Below are 18,943 nucleotides of genomic sequence, written 5' to 3' on the forward strand. Positions count from 1 at the left end.
ATGTCGTCATTGGACGCATGGGAAGGTCTGCCCATTTTTCACTCTAATTGTTTACTATTTGCTGTTGCGTCGTAGGAGTTCTTTGTGCGTTTTGGATACTAGCTCCTCGTCAGATAGGTGACGTGCAATGACTTTCTCCCATTGGTAGGTTGTCTTTTCATTGTGTTCATGGCTTCCTTTGCCGTGCAGCAGTTTTTTAGTTTGGCGTAGTCCTGCGTGTTTATTTTTGCTTTTGTTGCTTTTGGTGTCCTATTCAAAACAGTCATCGCCAAGAGCCGTGTTAAGGAGCTTATCACCCGTGCTTCTTCTAGGAGCTTTCTGGCTTGTGGTCTTACGTTTGAGTCTTGAATCCATTTTGAGCTCATTTTTGTGTGTGGTGCAAGAGAGTGGTGCAGTTTCCTTCATTTGTGTGTGGCTATCCAGTTTTCTCAGCACCATTTGTTGGTACTTGGTTGTCCTTTCCTCATGTATATTTCTGTCCTTTCCCCATTGTATATTCTTGACTCCTTTGTTGTAAATTAATTGACCGCATAAGTGTGGGCTTATTTCTGGGCTCTCTTTTCTGTTCCATTGATCTGCGTGTCTGTTTCTGTGCTAATACCGCACGATTTTGATTACTGTAGAGCTTTATCATATAGTTTGAAGTCAGGGAGATGATGCCTCGGGCTTTGTTCTTCTTTCTCTAGATTGCTTTGACTATTCTGGGTCTTTTGTGGTTCCCTACAAATTGTAAGATTGTTCTTTTTCTGTGAAAAATACCACTGGACTTTTGATTGGGATTGCATTGATTCTGTATATTACTTGTAGTCTCATGACATCTTAACACTATTCTTCCAACCTATGAGCACTGAATATCTTCCCATTTCTTTGTGTGTTTTTCATTTTGTTTCATCAGTGTCTTTCAGGTTTGAGTGTATAGTTCTTTTACCTCCTTGGTTAAATTTATTTCTGGGTATTCTTTTTGGTGCAGTTGTAAATGAGCTTGTTTTCGTGATTTCTCTTTGTGATAGTTCGTTATTAGTGTAAAGAAACATAATAGATTTTCACATATTAACTTTATATTCTGAAACTTCACTGAATTCATTTATTAGTTCTGACAGTTCTTTGGTGTTGTGTTCTTGGTTTTCTATATTAATGTCCTGTCATCTGTAAATAGTGGTAGTTTTACTTCTTCCTTTTGTTCAGCCCTGTCTCAGCTGTTGTTTGTCTCTCAAATCTTTGTGCTTGTCTGAGCTGCTGTTTATGTATATTCCCAGTAAAGGATGTGTCAAGACCTTACAAGTGTCCCAGGATAAGCGTGTCTTTATAACTAGAATAATGCCGTAGAAAGTGAATTAGCGCCAGTAATGCTTCTGCTGTCGCTTTTGCTTTATGGAATGTGGTCAAGGAAGGTCTTTTTCAGGGAGTCACATTGGAGCTAAGACCTAAGACCTTGTGAAGATCTGGGACAAAGCTTTCTAGGCGGAGGGAAGAGCCAGTGCGAAGGCTCTGAAGCAGGAACGGACTTAGCCTGTGTGAGGAACAGAGGAAGAAGGTTAGTGTGGCGGGTGAGGGGCGGTGAGTGACCCAGATGGAGGAGAGAGGGGGCAGGAGCTTAATGTGGTGGGAGGCCATTCTGGGGGTTGAAGCAGAGAACTGATGTCCTCTAATTTTTATATTACGAAAGGGCATTTGGTTTGCAGTGGGGTATTTGGATCACACATTATATCAGGGGGAGAGGTGCCGTTGGCAGTGGAGCTGGATATATAAGTGGAGGGATTCAGGATGTATTTTGGATGTAGAACTAGCAGGTAGGTGCTGTTACTCTTTTAAAAGTGAAGAAAGTGAAACTCAGAGACAGTAGACGTTAGCCTCTGATAGCTAGGAACTGGTGAAGCTAGGCTTCTTGTAAAGTCCATTTCTAGATCCTGAGTTCCTAAAGATAATGCTAAGCCCTTTGGGGGTGTATAAAGAAGAGACGCAAAGTTTGATACATAATTTTGAATGTACGTATCGCATATAACACATGTGTAGTTAACTCTCTTGGTTGCAAGGAGCAAGAACCCGTCTCAAACAAAAAAGGCAAATGTGTCAGTTCATGTCAAATCCAGTGTGGAAAGTACAAGGAGAAAACTAAAATGAAGGATATCTGGATTTACAGACTTGGAACTTTGTGAGAACTTTCTAGATACATATTGTTCTCCTGGTCTGCTCTGTTATCTTCTGCAGCTGGCAGTCCTTGTTGTTGTTGTTGTTGTTGTTGTTGTTGTTGTTGTTGTGCTGTTGAAGCGGGGACCCTGAGAGCTGCCAGCCTGGCCTTCCAGATTGTGACTGAAAGAAGATAAGAGGCTGGCTCCTAGCTTTTAATTCATCCAGCTTGAGTTGCGGTCACCAGCTTGGATCACAGGCTTTGTGTGTGTGTCGTTGCACACGTGTGCGAGCGTGGCTCAGTGGCAGCGTGTGTGTGTCGTGGAGGAGACTGCCTTCGCCAGAGAACAGCCCTTAGAGCAGCTTCCGCTGCGTGCAGTTCAGGGGACACCTGGGATGTCATCCGTCCCAGACGTGCCGGCAGCTGAGGGCCGTGCTAGTTGTGCTTAGAGGAGCGCCGCCCAGTCCCTCTCACTCCCGTGATGCACGCGGCTCTCACCAGCTCCCTCTCCCTCGGGTCGTCCTGGGACACATGAGCCGCAGCCCGTTTGTAAAACCAGGAGAGAGCCTTCAGAGCTGCACCGCTGGAGAGATGCACTTGACAGCAAAGAGTGAAGCGTGAGGGGCACCTGGTGACTCAGTCAGTTAAGTGTCCGACTCTTGATCTTGGCTCAGGTCACGATCTCATTGTTTGTGGGATCGAGTCCCGAGTCGGGCTCTATGCTGACAACACGGAGCCTGGAGCCTGCTTGGAATTCTCTGTCTCCCTCTCGTGCTGCCCCTCCCTTCCTTGCATGTGCGCTCGCGCTCTCTCTCTCTCTCTCAAAATAAATAAACGTTTAAGAAAAAGAAGTGAAACATGGTAGAAAGGAAGGAGAAAAAGCTTAAACTAGGATAAATTTAACATTTTTCCTATGGCTATTAATATTTTGGGTGATTGTCCGACATACCTTGGCATTCCCTGAGGGCACTCAGTTAGTACTTATTATGCACTTAAAATGTTAGGTCTTGTGCCAGTTGTGGGTAATAGCAGACATCTGCTTCCTGTCTTCAGATGGACACTAAAATAAAGTGGATTGTTTGTACAGCAGTGTAATGGAGTAGAGAGGGGACTGGTGGTGGCAAGTCTTCGAGGCAAAGATGGTGGGGGGTGGCGTTAACAGCGGTTAGGGGTGTACATGTGGCCACCACGTGAGGATTTCGATTCCGTTGTTGTCATTTTACCAGCTGTGTGCTCTGTGGCAAGTCATTCAACCTTTGTAATCTGTGTTTGCTTAACTGTAAAATGGGATAATACCCACTTGTGTGGTCAAAGTTTAATAAAACACTGTGCCTGGCAGGTAGTTTTTACTGCTGGGGCTCAGATTTGGAGAAAGTTGCTGATTCGAAGACAGGAACTATTTTACTGTCCATACAAAACACTGATTTAAAAAATTAGCAACCAGGCCACAAGTCATAAATTAATAACATTAAAGTATTTGTTAACTTTCACTATTTTAGTGTATTAAGGGTGATTGCGAAAAAGTGAAGGTAAGTCTGACTCTTCGTCGCTCTGTGTAGTCATGTAAATAGTTGATAAATGAAGCAAGTACTAGTTATAATGGTAAAATAAAGAAATCTTAACCAAGCTAGAAAGGCCAAGGGAAATTAATTTTGAGAATAACCTTCCACGCATAGAATGAATGAATTCTCGAACATGTTACCTTGTATGGTTAAAGACCTTATAATGATAAAGTAAAATCTTAAAGTGGAGAAACCTAGGATAATTTTTAGTTCATCCCCTACTTTATAGTTGGGCTGAAGCAAATTATTACTTGTACAGATTTACGTAATGAACGAAAGAAGAGCCATTCTTGTTGCTTTGTACTAAATTTCAGTGAAGTGGAATTAAAGTTGGAAATTGAATACCGCTAAAGGAAGACTCTCCACACCACTTGGCCGACCTGTCCCGCCCTCCATCCTCATTCAGCAGGTCCTGAGTGCCTGCTGTGTTGCATGGCAGGTGCCATCTTTGCAGAGTTTTGCTGTAGAGGAAGGTAGAACACGGAGCACATTCATAGTGAAGGTGTCGCACCTTGCAGACCTCTGGGGAGAGATCTGTATGGATTTAGAGCTTGTGTTCATCTCAGGCGAAATACGCGAGGTGATGGCACCTGGCAAAAAGTTGTGTTCCTCACTGAAGCTGGCAAAAGGAGACGGAAAGGGGGTACAAGGTGAGAGGGATGGCTTCCCACTCTCCATTCAAGGCAGATTTTTCAAATAACAAGTAATATGTGTAGGGTTGACTCTGTATGTAGTATTTTGGTAAATGATGGGAAAGAAATACAAAAGAGGAAGAACATGATCTATGCCCTCAAGGAACTGATGCTCTTGTTAAGACTCTTTTACAAGAAGGGGAAAACTGTCAAGCAATCTCCCTTTCTTCTTTTTGCCTATGTAAAATAGTGTTCTGAAGGATTTTTCATCACATAGAGATTTATACCATAATTAATCTCTTTTATTTAAAAAAAAAAGCCTTGTTATGAAAGTTTTTAAATATTTACAAAAGTGGAGAAAAGAGTAATGAACCCCACCCCCGTACCCAGCCCCTAGCTTCAACTGTGATCATCATTTTGTTATATTTACTTGGTCATTGCTATATTTACTTGGTCATTGCCTTTTTTGTTTTCTTTCCTTTTTTCTTTTCCCATCCCTTTCTTTCCTTCCTTTCTTTTATCATGTCAAAGAAATTTATGATGTCCTGTATATTTTACTCTATATGATACAGAAGTTCATTATAACGTTCTTTTTCATGCCTGTATGTACTTAATGATACATACCTAGTCAGTATACCTAACCAATTCTCTAATGATGGGCATTTTCATTATTGTCATTACTATAGTTTATTTCTTATGAATAGTACTTCCTAGGACATCCTTATATGCCTTTGTCGTTTTAACACTTTTATGCACACACATGTGGCGTTCTCTTGGAATGGAATTTACTAGAAATGAAATTGCTGAAGCAAAGGGTATGCACTTTTACAAATCGCTACATGATACCAAACTGATCTTTGGAAATGTGGTGATTCTTACTCCCATCAACAGTGCGCCTGTTGATCTTTGCTTATCTCACTTTTGTCAATCTGGATTTTGACAGTTTTCCTGGTATTATAGACTTGAAAAAATGTTTATGTGTATTTAAAAATTATTAATGATGGGGGGGCCCGGGTGGCTCAGTCAGTTGAGCATCTGACTTCGGCTCAGGTCATGATCTTGCGGTCCATGAGTTTGAAGCCCTGCATCGGGCTCTGTGCTGACATCTCAGAGCCTGGAGCCTGCTTCAGATTCTGTGTTTCCCCCTCTCTCTCTCTGCCCCTCCCCCACTCATGCTTTGTCTCTCTCTCTCTCTCTCTCTCTCTCTCTCTCTCTCTCTCTCAGTCAAAAATAAGTGAACATTAAAAAAAATATTAAAAAAAATTTTTTTAATGTTTATTTTTTTTTGAGAGACACAGAGACAGAATGTGAATGGGTTAGGGGCAGAGAGAGAGGGAGACACAGAAGCAGAAGCAGGCTCCAGGCTCTGAGCTGTCAGCACAGATCCTGATACGGGGCTCACACCCACGAACTGTGAGATCATGACCTGAGCCAAAGTCGGGCACTCAACCGACTGAGCCACCCAGGCGCCCTGAAAAAAAAGTAAAAATTATTAATGAGGCTAGACGTCTTTATTCTTATTATGGACCGTTTTTATTCTTTTGTGAGTTCAGGCTAATTTTTCATAAACTTTCACCACTTTTATTATTTTACTTCTTTATTCAGGAACTATAGTATCATTATTTCCTATATCTGATGTTCAAGCCTCTTCATAATTTTGCCCTGACCTATTTTTCTCACTTAATACTGTCCAACAAGAGTCATGCTACTCCAATAAAGAATTTCTTCATTATTTAAAAAAAAAAATTTTAACATTTATTTATTAGAGAGAGAGGCAGAGCATGAGCATGGGAGGGGCAGAGAGAGGGGGAGACACCGAATCTGAGGCAAGCTCCAGGCTCTGAGCTGTCAGCACAGAGCTTCACATGGGGCTCGAACCCACAAACTTAGAGATCGTGACCTGAGCCTAAGTTGGACGCTTAACCAACAACCATCCATGTGCCCCAAGAATGTTTCCTCATTCTTACTTTTTTTTCTATTCATTTTTTTTCTTGGATTCATTTTCAAGCATTTTTTACTTGTTTTCTTAATGTTTTACTTTATACTTTTTCTCTGCCTGTTTAAATCCTCCAGAATCCTATGGTCCATCTTGTGATAAAGTCCCCACAAATTCTCTAGCCTTCATCAGCTTCCTCTTACTTGAAATCCCACTGTACCTATTTTTCCCACCACTAGATTTAGTAGCAAATTATAGGCTACTTTGTTGTGTTACTTATCAGGCACCAGCTGTGTGTGAAGCCACGAATACATATCTGTGGACAAAACATAGTCTTTGTCCTTGTGAAGTTTATAGTGTAACAATGATGCCTTTATTTCTACATCTTTGGTTTATTAATGAGTTGAACTTCTTTTAATGTACCTCTATTATATATGAATTATACACAAATTTTTAGATATACACATACATGTCCCCAGATGGGTTATAAGATTATTGAAGATACAAACCATGTTCTATACTTCTCTCTCCCTTAAGGCACTTAGTTCTCAGCATGTAGCCATTATTAAGTATATAATTGCTCTGTTAATGTAACAGAAGTTCTAGATAGTGGAGTCACATACAGCCTCATATTACAAGACCTCATGAACTAACTGTGCAACATTTGCAAGTTACTCAGCCTCCGTAAGCTTGTTTCCTTATGTGTTAAATATCTGTTTGATAAGGTTGTCATGTGGGTTAAATAAGGTAGTGTATGTGAAGCATTTAGCGCAATGCTTGACACAGAGTAGGTGCTCTTGGAAAGATACCCCTTACTATATATATAGTTAAACCTCTCAAACTAGAAACTGCTTCAGCAGACTTTTATTTTCGTAACTATCTTTCATCTAAGCAGTTACCAGATCCTGTTCAGTTTTCTTCAAACATCTTGTCCTCTCCTTTTAATTCTCATTATAACCCACAATAAGAAATACATTATGTATTGTGGCTTAGTATATACTGTGCTTACTTGCACATATCTGAAACCAAAGTTCTATGAAATAATACTCACTGTTATTATGTACGATGCACTCTGCTTTTTTTGTTGTTGTTCTGTGTTATTTAAAAAAAAAAAAAAAAAGCTGGTTACAGTCATTGAAACCTTTCGCAACAAGGGGCGCCTGGGCGGCTCAGTTGGTTAAGCATCTATCTCTTGATTTCGACTCAGGTCATGATCTCATGGTTTGTGAGTTCGAACCCCGCATCAGATTCCTGGCCCAATGCGGAGCTTGCTTGGAATTCTCTCTCTCTCCCTCTCTCTCTCCCTCTCTCTCTGCCCCTCCTGCACAAATAAGTAAATAAACTTCAAAAAAAAAAAAAAAGAAATTTCTTTCACAACGATTTGAAACACAGGCTGGACTTTAGGAATTTGCAGGAGTTGGACTAACTTCACTTGTATTCAAGTATAAATTTTCAGTGAAATAGAAGATGGAGAGGGGAGCCTGGGTGGCTCGGTCGTTTAAGTGTCCAACTCTTGACTTCAGCTCAGGCTATGATGTCACAGTTTGTGAGATCAGGCCCTGCATCATGTTTGTCAACGCAGAGCCTGCTTGGGATTCTCTCTCTCCTCTCTCTCTGCCCCTCCTCCACTCACATGTGCTCACTCTTTGTCTCTCAAAATAAATAAACTTTTATAAAAAGCAAAATGAAAATGGAGATGAAGTGACAGAGGCTTGGAGCTTATTACGATTGCACTTTTTCTCTTCTGTTATATGTAGTTAGACTTACCTCCTCACAGTCTGCCTTGTTGCAGAGGGTGAGCGTGGTCAGCTGTGCGCATCACAGAGCTGGTGTAGTGTGGTGGAGTTGGGGCAGAGCTTCCCCGCCTGGGCAAGGCAGAAATTTCCCCACCACTTTGTGTGTATTGTTTTCTTAGGAAATTGGCATACATGGATTTTAAAGTTGTTAGCGTAATTCTCAAAAAGGGACCTGAAAAAAACTTTGTATTCAAATTTTTTTAAGATTTAAAAAGTAGTATGATGAATCCCTATTGCCTAAATTCAGCGTCAGTAATTATGAACATTATGTCAATTCCAAGGAGAATTTTTAACAAAGAGCTTTTAAGACACACATAATTCCCTTCCTCAGTACGGATGCATGATCTTCATTTGAGAAGATTTGTACCAGTCATCCGTAGGGTACCTTGCTTTACACGACGACCTATTCATTTTAATTGAGGCCTGCACGAATAATAAGTAATTCTGTGACACGAAGGAGCAGTGGTGGGGGTGGGGTGGCTTATGTTGAAGACCGCCTGGAACACTGGACCCTGGCCATGTTCCTTGGAATATTACAACAGTCTCCTTGACCAGTCTACTCTTGGGGGAGTAGAAGTTTATTGCATTTATCCTCTGTTTAAAACCTTTGATTCTTTGTTCCCTGCCCCACCTATAGAATAAAATCCCAAACTAGATTTTCCTTCATAATCTGCCTCCAGCTACCTCTCTAGTTTTCTCTTCCACTGTTTATTCCTTACCGTATCCAGCTTCTTATTCCTAGAATACTCAATCCATTTTGGACTTGTAGTTATTTTTCAGGATTCAGTTTAGATTTCATCTTGTACACGAGACCATTTTAACTACCCCAGAAAGAAGTACATAGTTCTTCTGCCTGTTTTTGTTTGTTGGGTGTGTGTGTGTGTGTGTGTGTGTGTGTGTGTGTGTGTGTGTGTGTTGCCAGTTAACTGAGTTGTTCTTAGTTTATGTTTGCTTTCTTCCTCACCCTTAAGTAGACAGTGACCTCCATAGCAGGGGTTATACCTTAATCTTCGTCTCTGAACCACTTCTTTGATGCCTGCACACAGTAGGCATCTCGTGGTGGTTGGTTGAATGGACATATTCATACTTTCAGAATTTTAAAATCTAATTTTAACACATGTTCTCTCCGGATAAGAAGAATTCATCACTTTATTTAATTTTTTTTTTCATTTTGTTTTGTATATTTTCCAGTTTTTTTCCTTCCCTCCTTGGGGGGCTCTATTCAAATTTCTAAAGAGAACCTAAGTTCTGTAGCCTTTTTCTTAGGTGTAAATATACTTTGGTAAACTAGAATAGAGTATCCACCTTCAGCGTTCCTGTAGCAAAGGTAAGTAAAGTCTGCTTTCGGTATACTCAGTTTTTTGCTGTTGTTGTCGAACGGTATGATCTTACGGGGCTTAAAAAGCAGAGTGGAGTAGATTTGTGCTTATAATCGCCTTGACCAGTTTTTGCTGTCTTTCAGCTCATGGAATGCTGTGTAAATGCCCTGGTGACATCTTTTAAAGAGACGATCTTAGCCGAGTGCCAAGGCATGATCAAGCGAAATGAAACTGAAAGTAGGTAAAACATCACATAAAGTTCTCATAATCTTTTAAGAGGTATCTTTGAGGCGAATCACTTTTAATAAGTTTGCTATTAGATTATTCTTTTGTATAGAGGTATATTTGTTACGGTAAACTGTGCTTAAAGAAAATGGTAAGATGTTTAACATATAGAAGGTTGCAAATTTGCATTTTAAACATTCTCCCCTTCGGTATCAACGTGCAGGGGAGGGGGTTGGATTTCAGTGTGTCCTCAAACCGTAGGACTCCTGCTTTTAAAGGCTAATTTAAATGGTAAACACAGGGATAGGAAAGAACTAGGCATTTGACTTCTGTGTGGGACTTCGTGACAAATATTTTTAGAAAGTAAAATAACATTCCATGTTAATGCTCTTCATCCCTCTCCCCTAAAATATGTTACAATTTAAGATTTCTGCAAGTACTTTTTTTTTTTATTATTTACATGTTTTCTTAATAAAGGTATATTTGGGGAGGTTGCAAGTACATTACAACCAAAAGGAATATGGTAAAAAAAAATTACCTATATTTCTACTACGTAGAGATAACAACTTTTAACACTTTGATGTATTGCTCTCCGGATTTCATTGTGTATAAAAATCTCCAGCTGCATTTAAAGTACGTATTTCAGCTCACCTAGGTTCATACACTTGTTAATAGTTTTGTAGTAGAAAGCTCATTGGCATAAATGAAATATTTGAATCTTTGTATGCCAAGCTAAGTAGAGTTCTATCTTATCTGATCCCTGTTGGACTCCCTTCAAAAGGATTATTTAGTCGCAAACAGTTTTGTGCAGCAAGATTTTTGTGAAGGTCAGTTAAACAGTATAACATGAAACAGTGCTTTCATAAACTGAAAAATTCCCTGTCAGTGAGTGCACTTTTATGTTATCCCTAATACACTTTTTTCTTTTGTAATCATTACTCTGATGATGTGAGTTTTTTTGCCACTTAATGATATGGTGCTATGAATTTAATATTGTGTCTACTTTATGAAATAGACTATTACATAAATTTTTCTGCTTCTTAGAATAAAAACTGTTCTGTGGAATTGAAGGTCAAATGATTCACCTTGTAAGAGGAGTTAGGTTTTGTGCTGTGTGATCACTTTTAATTTGAGTTTCCTTTAAAAACAATTTTTGTCGGAATGTAGATCAAGAAGTTCTAGTACTTATTGTAACAACTCCTAAACTAATTGTACCTACAGAGTACTATTAAGGTTCTCAATTTCCAGCTAATATTTCTCCATACTTTTCCTATCATAGGCATTCTAGACCAATGAGAAACTTTATTTTGATGGATGAGGTGATTTCATGAGTGTGTTGTGTCCTTTCAGAACTACATTTAATGTTTTCATTGATGGACAAGGTTCCCAATGGGATAGAGCCAATGCTGAAAGACTTGGAGGAACATATCATTAGTGCTGGCCTGGCAGATATGGTAGCAGCTGCTGAAACTATTACTACTGTAAGTTTCCTCAATGGCGAGGACGAATGTGTGTCAAGGTTGTTTTTTAAATGTAAGATCGGGTATTTAAAATAGTGATTGATGGCAAAACAGTAATATTGGAACATCTTTTAATATCGAGAAAAAATTTTTTTCAGAGAAGTCCCAAATTTTATCTCTATAATGATTTATTAAAATTACATTTATATTATTTTTTTGTATTGTTTTCTTTTTAAAATCTCATTTGAGTACGAAACATTTTATTTTTAGGACTCTGAGAAATACGTTGAGCAGTTACTTACATTATTTAATAGATTTAGTAAACTCGTCAAAGAAGCTTTTCAAGATGATCCACGATTTCTTACTGCAAGAGATAAGGTATGTATTCCTGTATATTAACACTACTGTCATAATATTTTTATTTTTATTTTTTTTATTTTTTATTTTCTTTTAAATATAATTTATTGTCAAATTGGTTTCCATACCACACCCAGTGTTCATCCCAACAAGTGCCCTCCTCCCTGCCCGTCACCCACTTTCCCTTCTCCCCCACTCCCCCCAACTACCCTTAGTTTGTTCTCAGTCCTTAAGATGTTATATTTTTAAATTTAAAAAAATTTTTTGAAAGAGACAGACCACACGCGCAGGGGAGGGGCAGAGGGAGAGGGAGAAAGAGAACCTTAAGCAATCTCCATGCCCAGCGCGGAGCCCAACGCGGGGCTCAATCTCACAACCGTGAGATCATGACCTGAGCTGAAATACAGAGCCAGACACTTAACCAGTGAACCACCCAGGTGCCCCATCATAATTTACTTTTAAAAAGAAACTTGCACCATTATGCTACTAAGTTACAAACTGAAAACCTAGCAACTCTTTTTTTTTTTTTTTTTTTTAAATCAGTGGAGGGCAACCATTTTTACTATATTTGGCTTGGTACATGTTTTTGTAAGCGTTGGGTATGCTTATGGACTAGAATTTAGTAGAAAGTTGCTCCTTCATTTTTCCAAGAATATTTTCCCGTTTTTTACTCTGATTATTGAATTCCTATTCTTCCCTTCTTCACCCTTCAAGACCCACCTCAAAGTACATTCCTCCTGGAACTTCCTTGATAGCCTGCCTCTCCCGACATCCTGTCCCAAGCAGAGTTGATTCCTCCACCCTCTGCCCTTTTCACAGGACTCCTGGGTATTATGTCACTTACCCTGTTTCCCTTACCCTTTCTTCTGTCCTTGCTAGCATGGGATAATAACAAAACACAGAATTATCCTGAGAGTTGTATCTTTTAAAGTGTCATAAACCTATCACTATAGAAATTACCATCAGTGTTTTTGCTTTGAACTACCTTTCATTATTTCCCAAGTTAGATTTTTTTGTTGTTGTTCTTGTGTCTCTAAAAAGACAATCAACTTTCTCCAGTAGGGTTGAGGGTTTTTTGTTTTGTTTTCTTCCCCTCTTTCTGTTTGTACGTGGGTAGGAAGAGAGAGAGAGAGAGAGAGGGAGGGAGAGAGAGGGAGGGAGGGAGGGAGGGAGAGAGAGGAGGAAAGATGTTAAGGGAAGATGGAGGTAGTGAGTTGGTTTGAAATGTTAAATGAGCGGCTGGCAGAGGCTTCATTGAGGGGACATTTGAATCAAGATTGAAGGTGATTAAGACATGAAGTCATGTGGTATATGAGGGAAGTGTGTTCAGCCAAAGGGGACAGCGGATACAAATGCTGTAGGCAGGAATATCCCTGTCCTATTCCAGGAACAGGGGAGAAAAAGGTCATTGTGGCCTGAGTGGATCAAGTGAGGGGAGAAGAGGAGGAAATGAAGTCAAAGAGATAATAGAGGCCAGATCACGTCAGGCTATGAGCCATGGTAAGGAGTTTGGTTTTTACCCTGATTTGGACAGAAAGTCCCTGAAAGGTTCTGAACAGAATGAATATGACTTACGTTTTAATTTTTTTAATTCCATATTTGAGAGCAAGAGAGAGAGAGCAGGAGAGGGGCAGAGAGATGGGGGAAGAATCTGAGGTAGGCTCCAGGCTCTGAGCTGTCAGCACAGCGCCCAATGCGGGGCTCGAACTCACAAGCAGTGAGGTCACGACCTGAGCCAAAGTCAGATGCTCAAGCAACTAGGCCACCCAGGCAGCCCATATGACTTACATTTTAAAGGATCCCTTGGTTGGGGCACCAGCTTGGTTCAGTTGGTTAAGTGTCTGACTCTTGGTCATGACCTGTGGGCTCAGGTCATTATCTCACCGTTTGTGGGTTTGAGTGCCACATTGGGCTCTGCGTCGATGGCATAGAGCCTGCTTGGGATTCCCTCTCCCTCTGTCTCTGCCCCCCGCCTCTGTCTCTCACAAATAAATAAACATTTGAAAAAATTTTTTTAAAAAAGGATCCCTTGGTTGCTGCAAAAAGAATAGACTAAGAGGAGCAAGGGAAGAAACAAGAAGAGCTGTTAGGAACCTACTTGGGCAATTCTGTGAAGTAAGGATGGAGGCTCGGCCCGGAACGGTAGCGGGTAGAGGTAGTCATGGTTGGTTGGATACTGATGATGACAGCAAACTACCCAAGATTTGCTAATGAATCAGATGTAGAATGTACTAGAGACATGCCAGCGTCACGGCGGCCATGTAAGGGAGAGAATAGACCTGGAATCGTAAATGGGGAGCTTTAGCGTCTGGATGGCATTTAAAGCATGGACGCTGGCTGTGATCACCAGTGTGATGGGTGATGATAGCAAAGAGATTCAGGGACCAGCCTGGGATAGTCAGTTTGGTTACGAGAAGGATGAAGAAGCAACTTTCCTGAGGTGAGAGAGGGATGAGTGGAATGACCAGGAGAGTGCACTGTGGGAGGAGACAAGTGGGAGGAACGCTTTGAGGAGGAGGCTGTGATCTGCTGTTTTAAAATGCTGCTGAGAGGTCAGATGGGATGGGCATCGGCCATTGTCTTCAGCAACATGGAGGTGGTCAGTGACTTGGCGAGAACAGTTAGCGGAGCTGTGGCGCGAAAGCCTGGTCCTGGAAGGTTTTCCCAGGAGGAACGGCAGTAGAGAAATTGGAGACCATGGGCTGCGCGCTTTATCCATTAGTTGAGCTTAAAGAGAGAGAGGTAAATGAGACTGTGGCTGAAGGTGAACAAAGGCAAGAGAGAATTTTCAAGATTTAAATAACGGTACGTGTGTATGGCGAGGCTGCAGAAATGGTGGGTGGGGGGAAAAAGTGAAGATAGAGAAGAAATGGGAGGGAATTCTGATCACTTCAGTGTTATTAGGAAAATAGGAAGCCACATCATCAGCAGGAAGTCTCCCTGGGAGAGGAAATATTGGAGGCTGAAGAGAAAGGAGATGGTACGAGATGTGTTCTGGGAGAGCGTATTGACAAGAGAAGGTGGTGTGGCGGTCAGGCGGCACTAAGACCCCGCTTGAGAATAACGACAATCATAGCATCAGGAGGGGCATGAAGTCATTGACCTGAAAAATTCTGTCAGTCCAGGTACACCATTAAAATATATAGCTGTACATTAAAAAACACAAGGGTAGGCGGCGCCTGGGTGGCTCAGTCCATTAAGCATCCAACTTCGGCTCAGGTCACGATCTCACCATTCATGAGTTCGAGCCCCACATCGGGCTCTGTGCTGACAGCTGGAAGCCTGGAGCCCGCTTCGGATTCTGTGTCTCCCTTTCTCTCTGCCCCTCCCCTGCTCACACTCTGTCTCTCTCTCTCTGTCTCTCTCAAACATTTCAAATAAATAAAAAAAATATCTAGCTGTATTTTCAAAACAAAAATGCTCATTACATTTTGAATTCTTTACAGGCATATAAAGCAGTTGTTAATGATGCTACCATATTTAAACTTGAATTACCTTTGAAGCAGAAAGGGTAAGTCTTTAAAAATCATGTTTAAAATTCTTTCATTTTTTGGAGTGTCTTATACATTATTGAATATGCAAACTGTTAGGTTTGATTTTTGTTGTTGTTGTTTTGTTTTTACTTTAATGATTTTTGTTGCCGTTGAATATTAACAATTGTCTCACATTTTTGAGGGAAAAAACTGTCTTGAATTTTAATTTCATATTAAATTATCTCTTTTTGTGACCAAAAAACGTTGATCTTATTTTTTTAAGTGGAAAAATGTTCTGCTGACTTGACAAAATTTAAGAGGGCATCTGTCCTGTTTTCTTTATACATTGTGAAATATATAAAACACATAAACACTACATTTTCAGAATCTCTTCATATGGATACATAAAGGTCTTCCTCATTCATCCCTGCCCCCCGCGTTTTTTAACAAAAATTTTCAAATTTCTGCCACCTGTTGCTTTGTTAAATATGTATCTCTGTATACATCATCAGTCAGCTTTTTAAATGGATTTCAAAAGAAATTTCAGGCACAAGTAACTTTCGCTCCCTGAACACTTCAGCAGACGGTCATTAATTGAATATGGTGTCGTATATGTGTTCAGGTAAAATTTACATGCGGATAGATACATAAATCCCAAGTGTCCGGTTCTGTGACACCTGACAAATGCCTGCACCCCTGGTACGATGGACCGGATGTTCATCATCCTCAAGAATCCCCCCACACCCGTTCCCTGTCAGTCCTACCCCGTCCTCTTCCAGAGACATCCGTTCTGATGATTTCGGCCGAGATTAGTTTTGCCTCATCTGGGACTTTATGTAAATGGAATCATACAATATGCACTTCTTTTTGTAAAGCTTCTTTGAGTGCAGCATAGTGGTGTTGAGATTCAGGTGTGTACCGGCATATCACAGCGGCTCGTTTCCCACGTGTGCGTGAGACTTTACACTCCCACCAGTGACGTGAGGGCGTGTTAGTCGATCCGCGTTCTTACCAGCAGTTAGAGTTGTCATTTTCATTTCGGTCATTGTAGAGTTTGTAGTGATTGTCTCATTATGGTGTCAGTTCCATTTCCTGTGACTATTGTTGTTGAGCACATTTTCGTGTATCATTTCACCTTCTTATATTAAAATTTTTTTTTAATGTTTATTTTTGAGAAAGTGAGAGAGCATGAGCACAGGGGAGGGGCAGAGAGAGAGGGAGACAGAGGATCCACGCAGGCTCCAGGCTCTGAGCTGTCAGCACAGAGCCTGGTGTGGGGCTTGATCTCATGAACTGTGAGATCATGACTTGAGTTGTTCAGATGCTTAACTGACTGAACCACCCAGGCGCCCCTAGCCTTCTTATATTTTCCTTTATAAAGTATCTTTTTTGTCTGTTTTTTTTTTTCCCACTGCATTGTTCCTTTTTCTTAGTGAGCTATAACAGTTCTTACATATTCTTTGAAATATAGATCATTTGAGAGATATGTACTTTTCTTTTATGGTTTTTTGCTTTTTATGTTTCATCTAGAAAACTTCGTTTACCTCTACCCCTGAGACATGAAGATAATCTCTTTTATTTCTTCTAGAAGCTTTACCATTTTAGCTTTCACATTTAGTTCTAGGATCCATCTTAAATTAATGATTATGTATAGTGTAAGTCAGGGGTTAAATCTGACTTTTTTTCTTTTCCACGTGGGTAACAAGTGGTTCTATCACCATTTATTGGAATTACTTTCCCTCCCCACTGCATTGCTTTGGGATCTTTTGTCAAAATCCAATCACTCAAAAATATGTACGTTGGGGCGCTCAGGTGGCCCAGTTGGTTAAGCGTCTCACTCTTGGTTTCGACTCAGGTCATGATCCCATAGTTCGTGACATGGAGTCCCACATCAGGCTCTGTGCTGACAATGCAGAGCCTGCTTGGGATTCTCTCTCTCTCTCTCTCTCTCTCCCTGACCCTTCCCACTCTCACTCTATTTCTCTTCTGTCTCTCTCTCAAAATAAGTAAACTTTGTAACTTTTTTTTTTTTTTGAGAGAGAGAGAAAGAGAGTGAGCATGAGCGGGGGAAGGGCAGAGAGAGTGGGAGATACAGAATCTGAAGCAGGTTCCAGGCTCTGAGCTGTCAGCACAGAGCCTGACGCGGGGCTCAAACCCGTGAACCACGAGTTCATGACCTGAGCCGAAGTTGGATGCCCAACTGACTGAGCCACCCAGGCCCCCTCAAAATAAATAAACTTTAAAACGAAATATGTATGTATTTCTGGGCTCCCTATTCTATTCCATTGATTTGTTTAGGTATTCTTAGGCCATTATTCTATAGTCATAATTAATATAGTTCTGTAGTAAGTTTTAAAGTCAGGTAGTATAATTTATCCGTAGGTAAACAGTTGATTTTAGTATATTGATCTTATATCCTGTTACCTGGTGGAAGTTATTAGTTCTTATAGTTGTTTAGCAGATTTCTTAAGGTTTTCCTGTGTAAATAATCATGTAATCTGTAAATATACAAGTTTTATATCTTCCTTTCTGATTTTTATACCAGTTACTTTTCTTGCCTTGATAAACAGGTTAGGATTATAAGTACATTTTTAGATAAATGTAGTTAAAGTGGGCATCCCTGTCATTTTGGCAAGCTGGAGCAGAAAGCCTTTAATATTTCATCACTAATTACAAAGTTAGCTGAGGGTTTTTCATAGATGCCCTTAATTAGATTGCTTTTTATTCCTAGCTTGCTAAAAGTTTGGATAATAAATCAACGGGTATTGACTTTTATTAAATACTTTTTTTCTGTGTTGAAATGCTTAAGGTTTTTTTTTTTTTTCCTATATTCTTCTGATGTGGTGAATACATTGGTTACTTAAAAAAAAAAAAAAAACATTTATGGGGCGCCTGGGTGGCTCAGTTGGTTAAGCGGCCGACTTTGGCTCAGGTCGTGATCTCACCATTCATGAGTTCGAGCCCCGCGTCAGGCTCTGTGCTGATAGCTCGGAGCCTGGAGCCTGCTTCTGTTTCTGTGTCTCCCTCTCTCTCTGCCCCTCTTCTGCACTCTCTATTTCAAAAATAAACATTTAAAAAAATTGTTTTTATTTGTACACAAATGTTTGTAGCAGCATTATTCTTTTAAATTTTTTTTTCAACGTTTTTATTTTATTTTTGGGACAGAGAGAGACAGAGCATGAACGGGGGAGGGGCAGAGAGAGAGGGAGACACAGAATCGGAAACAGGCTCCAGGCTCCGAGCCATCAGCCCAGAGCCCGACGCGGGGCTCGAACTCACGGACCGCGAGATCATGACCTGGCTGAAGTCGGACGCTTAACCGACTGTGCCACCCAGGCGCCCCTGTAGCAGCATTATTCTTAATAGCCTTCCACAAAAGGACAACCCAAATGCCCATTGTCTGGTGAAGGGGTAAGCAAAATATGGTACAGCCATGCAGTGGACTGTCCTTGAGCCATAAAATGGAATGAGAATCTGATACATGCTACAACATGAATGAAGCCCTGAGAAGTGCTAAGTGGAATAGGCCACACACAGAAGGACAAATATTGTGTGATTCCACTTATATAAGGTATCTAGAATAGGCAGGTCCATTAATAAAGTAGAGTAGATATCTGCTGGGACTTGGTGGGGGTGGGGAGAGGGAACTGGGAAGTTACCGTTTAATGGATGTAGGGTTTCTGTGTAGGGCAGTGAACAAGTTTTGGGTACGGATAGTGGCGATATTTGCAGAACATTTTGAATGTACTTACTGCCACTGGATTGTAAACTTACAAGTGATTAAAACAGTAAATGTGTTTTACCACAATAAATATTTTTTAAAAGGAATGAACCAGCAATATGTGCTATGATATGGACGAATCTTAAAAACATTATCCTAATTTTAAAAAGTCAGTCACCAGAGAGCACACATTGTATGATTCCCTTTATAGGAGGTGTTCAGAAAAAGGAGATCCATAAAGATAAAAGGTAGAATACTTGTAACCAGCGCTGGGAGGGAGGGGTGGCTGGAGAATGGCATTTGGCTAATGAGTGTGGGGTTTCTTTTGTAGGTA

At 40.5% G+C, this 18,943-nt stretch overlaps 1 protein-coding gene across 4 annotated transcripts in view; it reads left to right on the forward strand.

The window, feature by feature from the left end:
• The window catches only part of CUL5 (cullin 5), a 97,855-nt gene that overhangs the window by 60,630 nt on the left and 18,282 nt on the right, over positions 1 to 18,943 (forward strand). For all 4 annotated transcript variants that reach the window (XM_045038028.1, NM_001246321.1, XM_045038026.1 and 1 more), the window contains 4 exon segments: positions 9,517 to 9,610; positions 10,949 to 11,079; positions 11,329 to 11,436; positions 14,862 to 14,926. In XM_045038028.1, the coding sequence (XP_044893963.1) occupies positions 9,517 to 9,610; positions 10,949 to 11,079; positions 11,329 to 11,436; positions 14,862 to 14,926 (398 nt within the window).

This window comes from Felis catus, chromosome D1 (genome assembly GCF_018350175.1).
Source record: "Felis catus isolate Fca126 chromosome D1, F.catus_Fca126_mat1.0, whole genome shotgun sequence".
Taxonomy (NCBI): Eukaryota; Metazoa; Chordata; class Mammalia; order Carnivora; family Felidae; genus Felis; species Felis catus.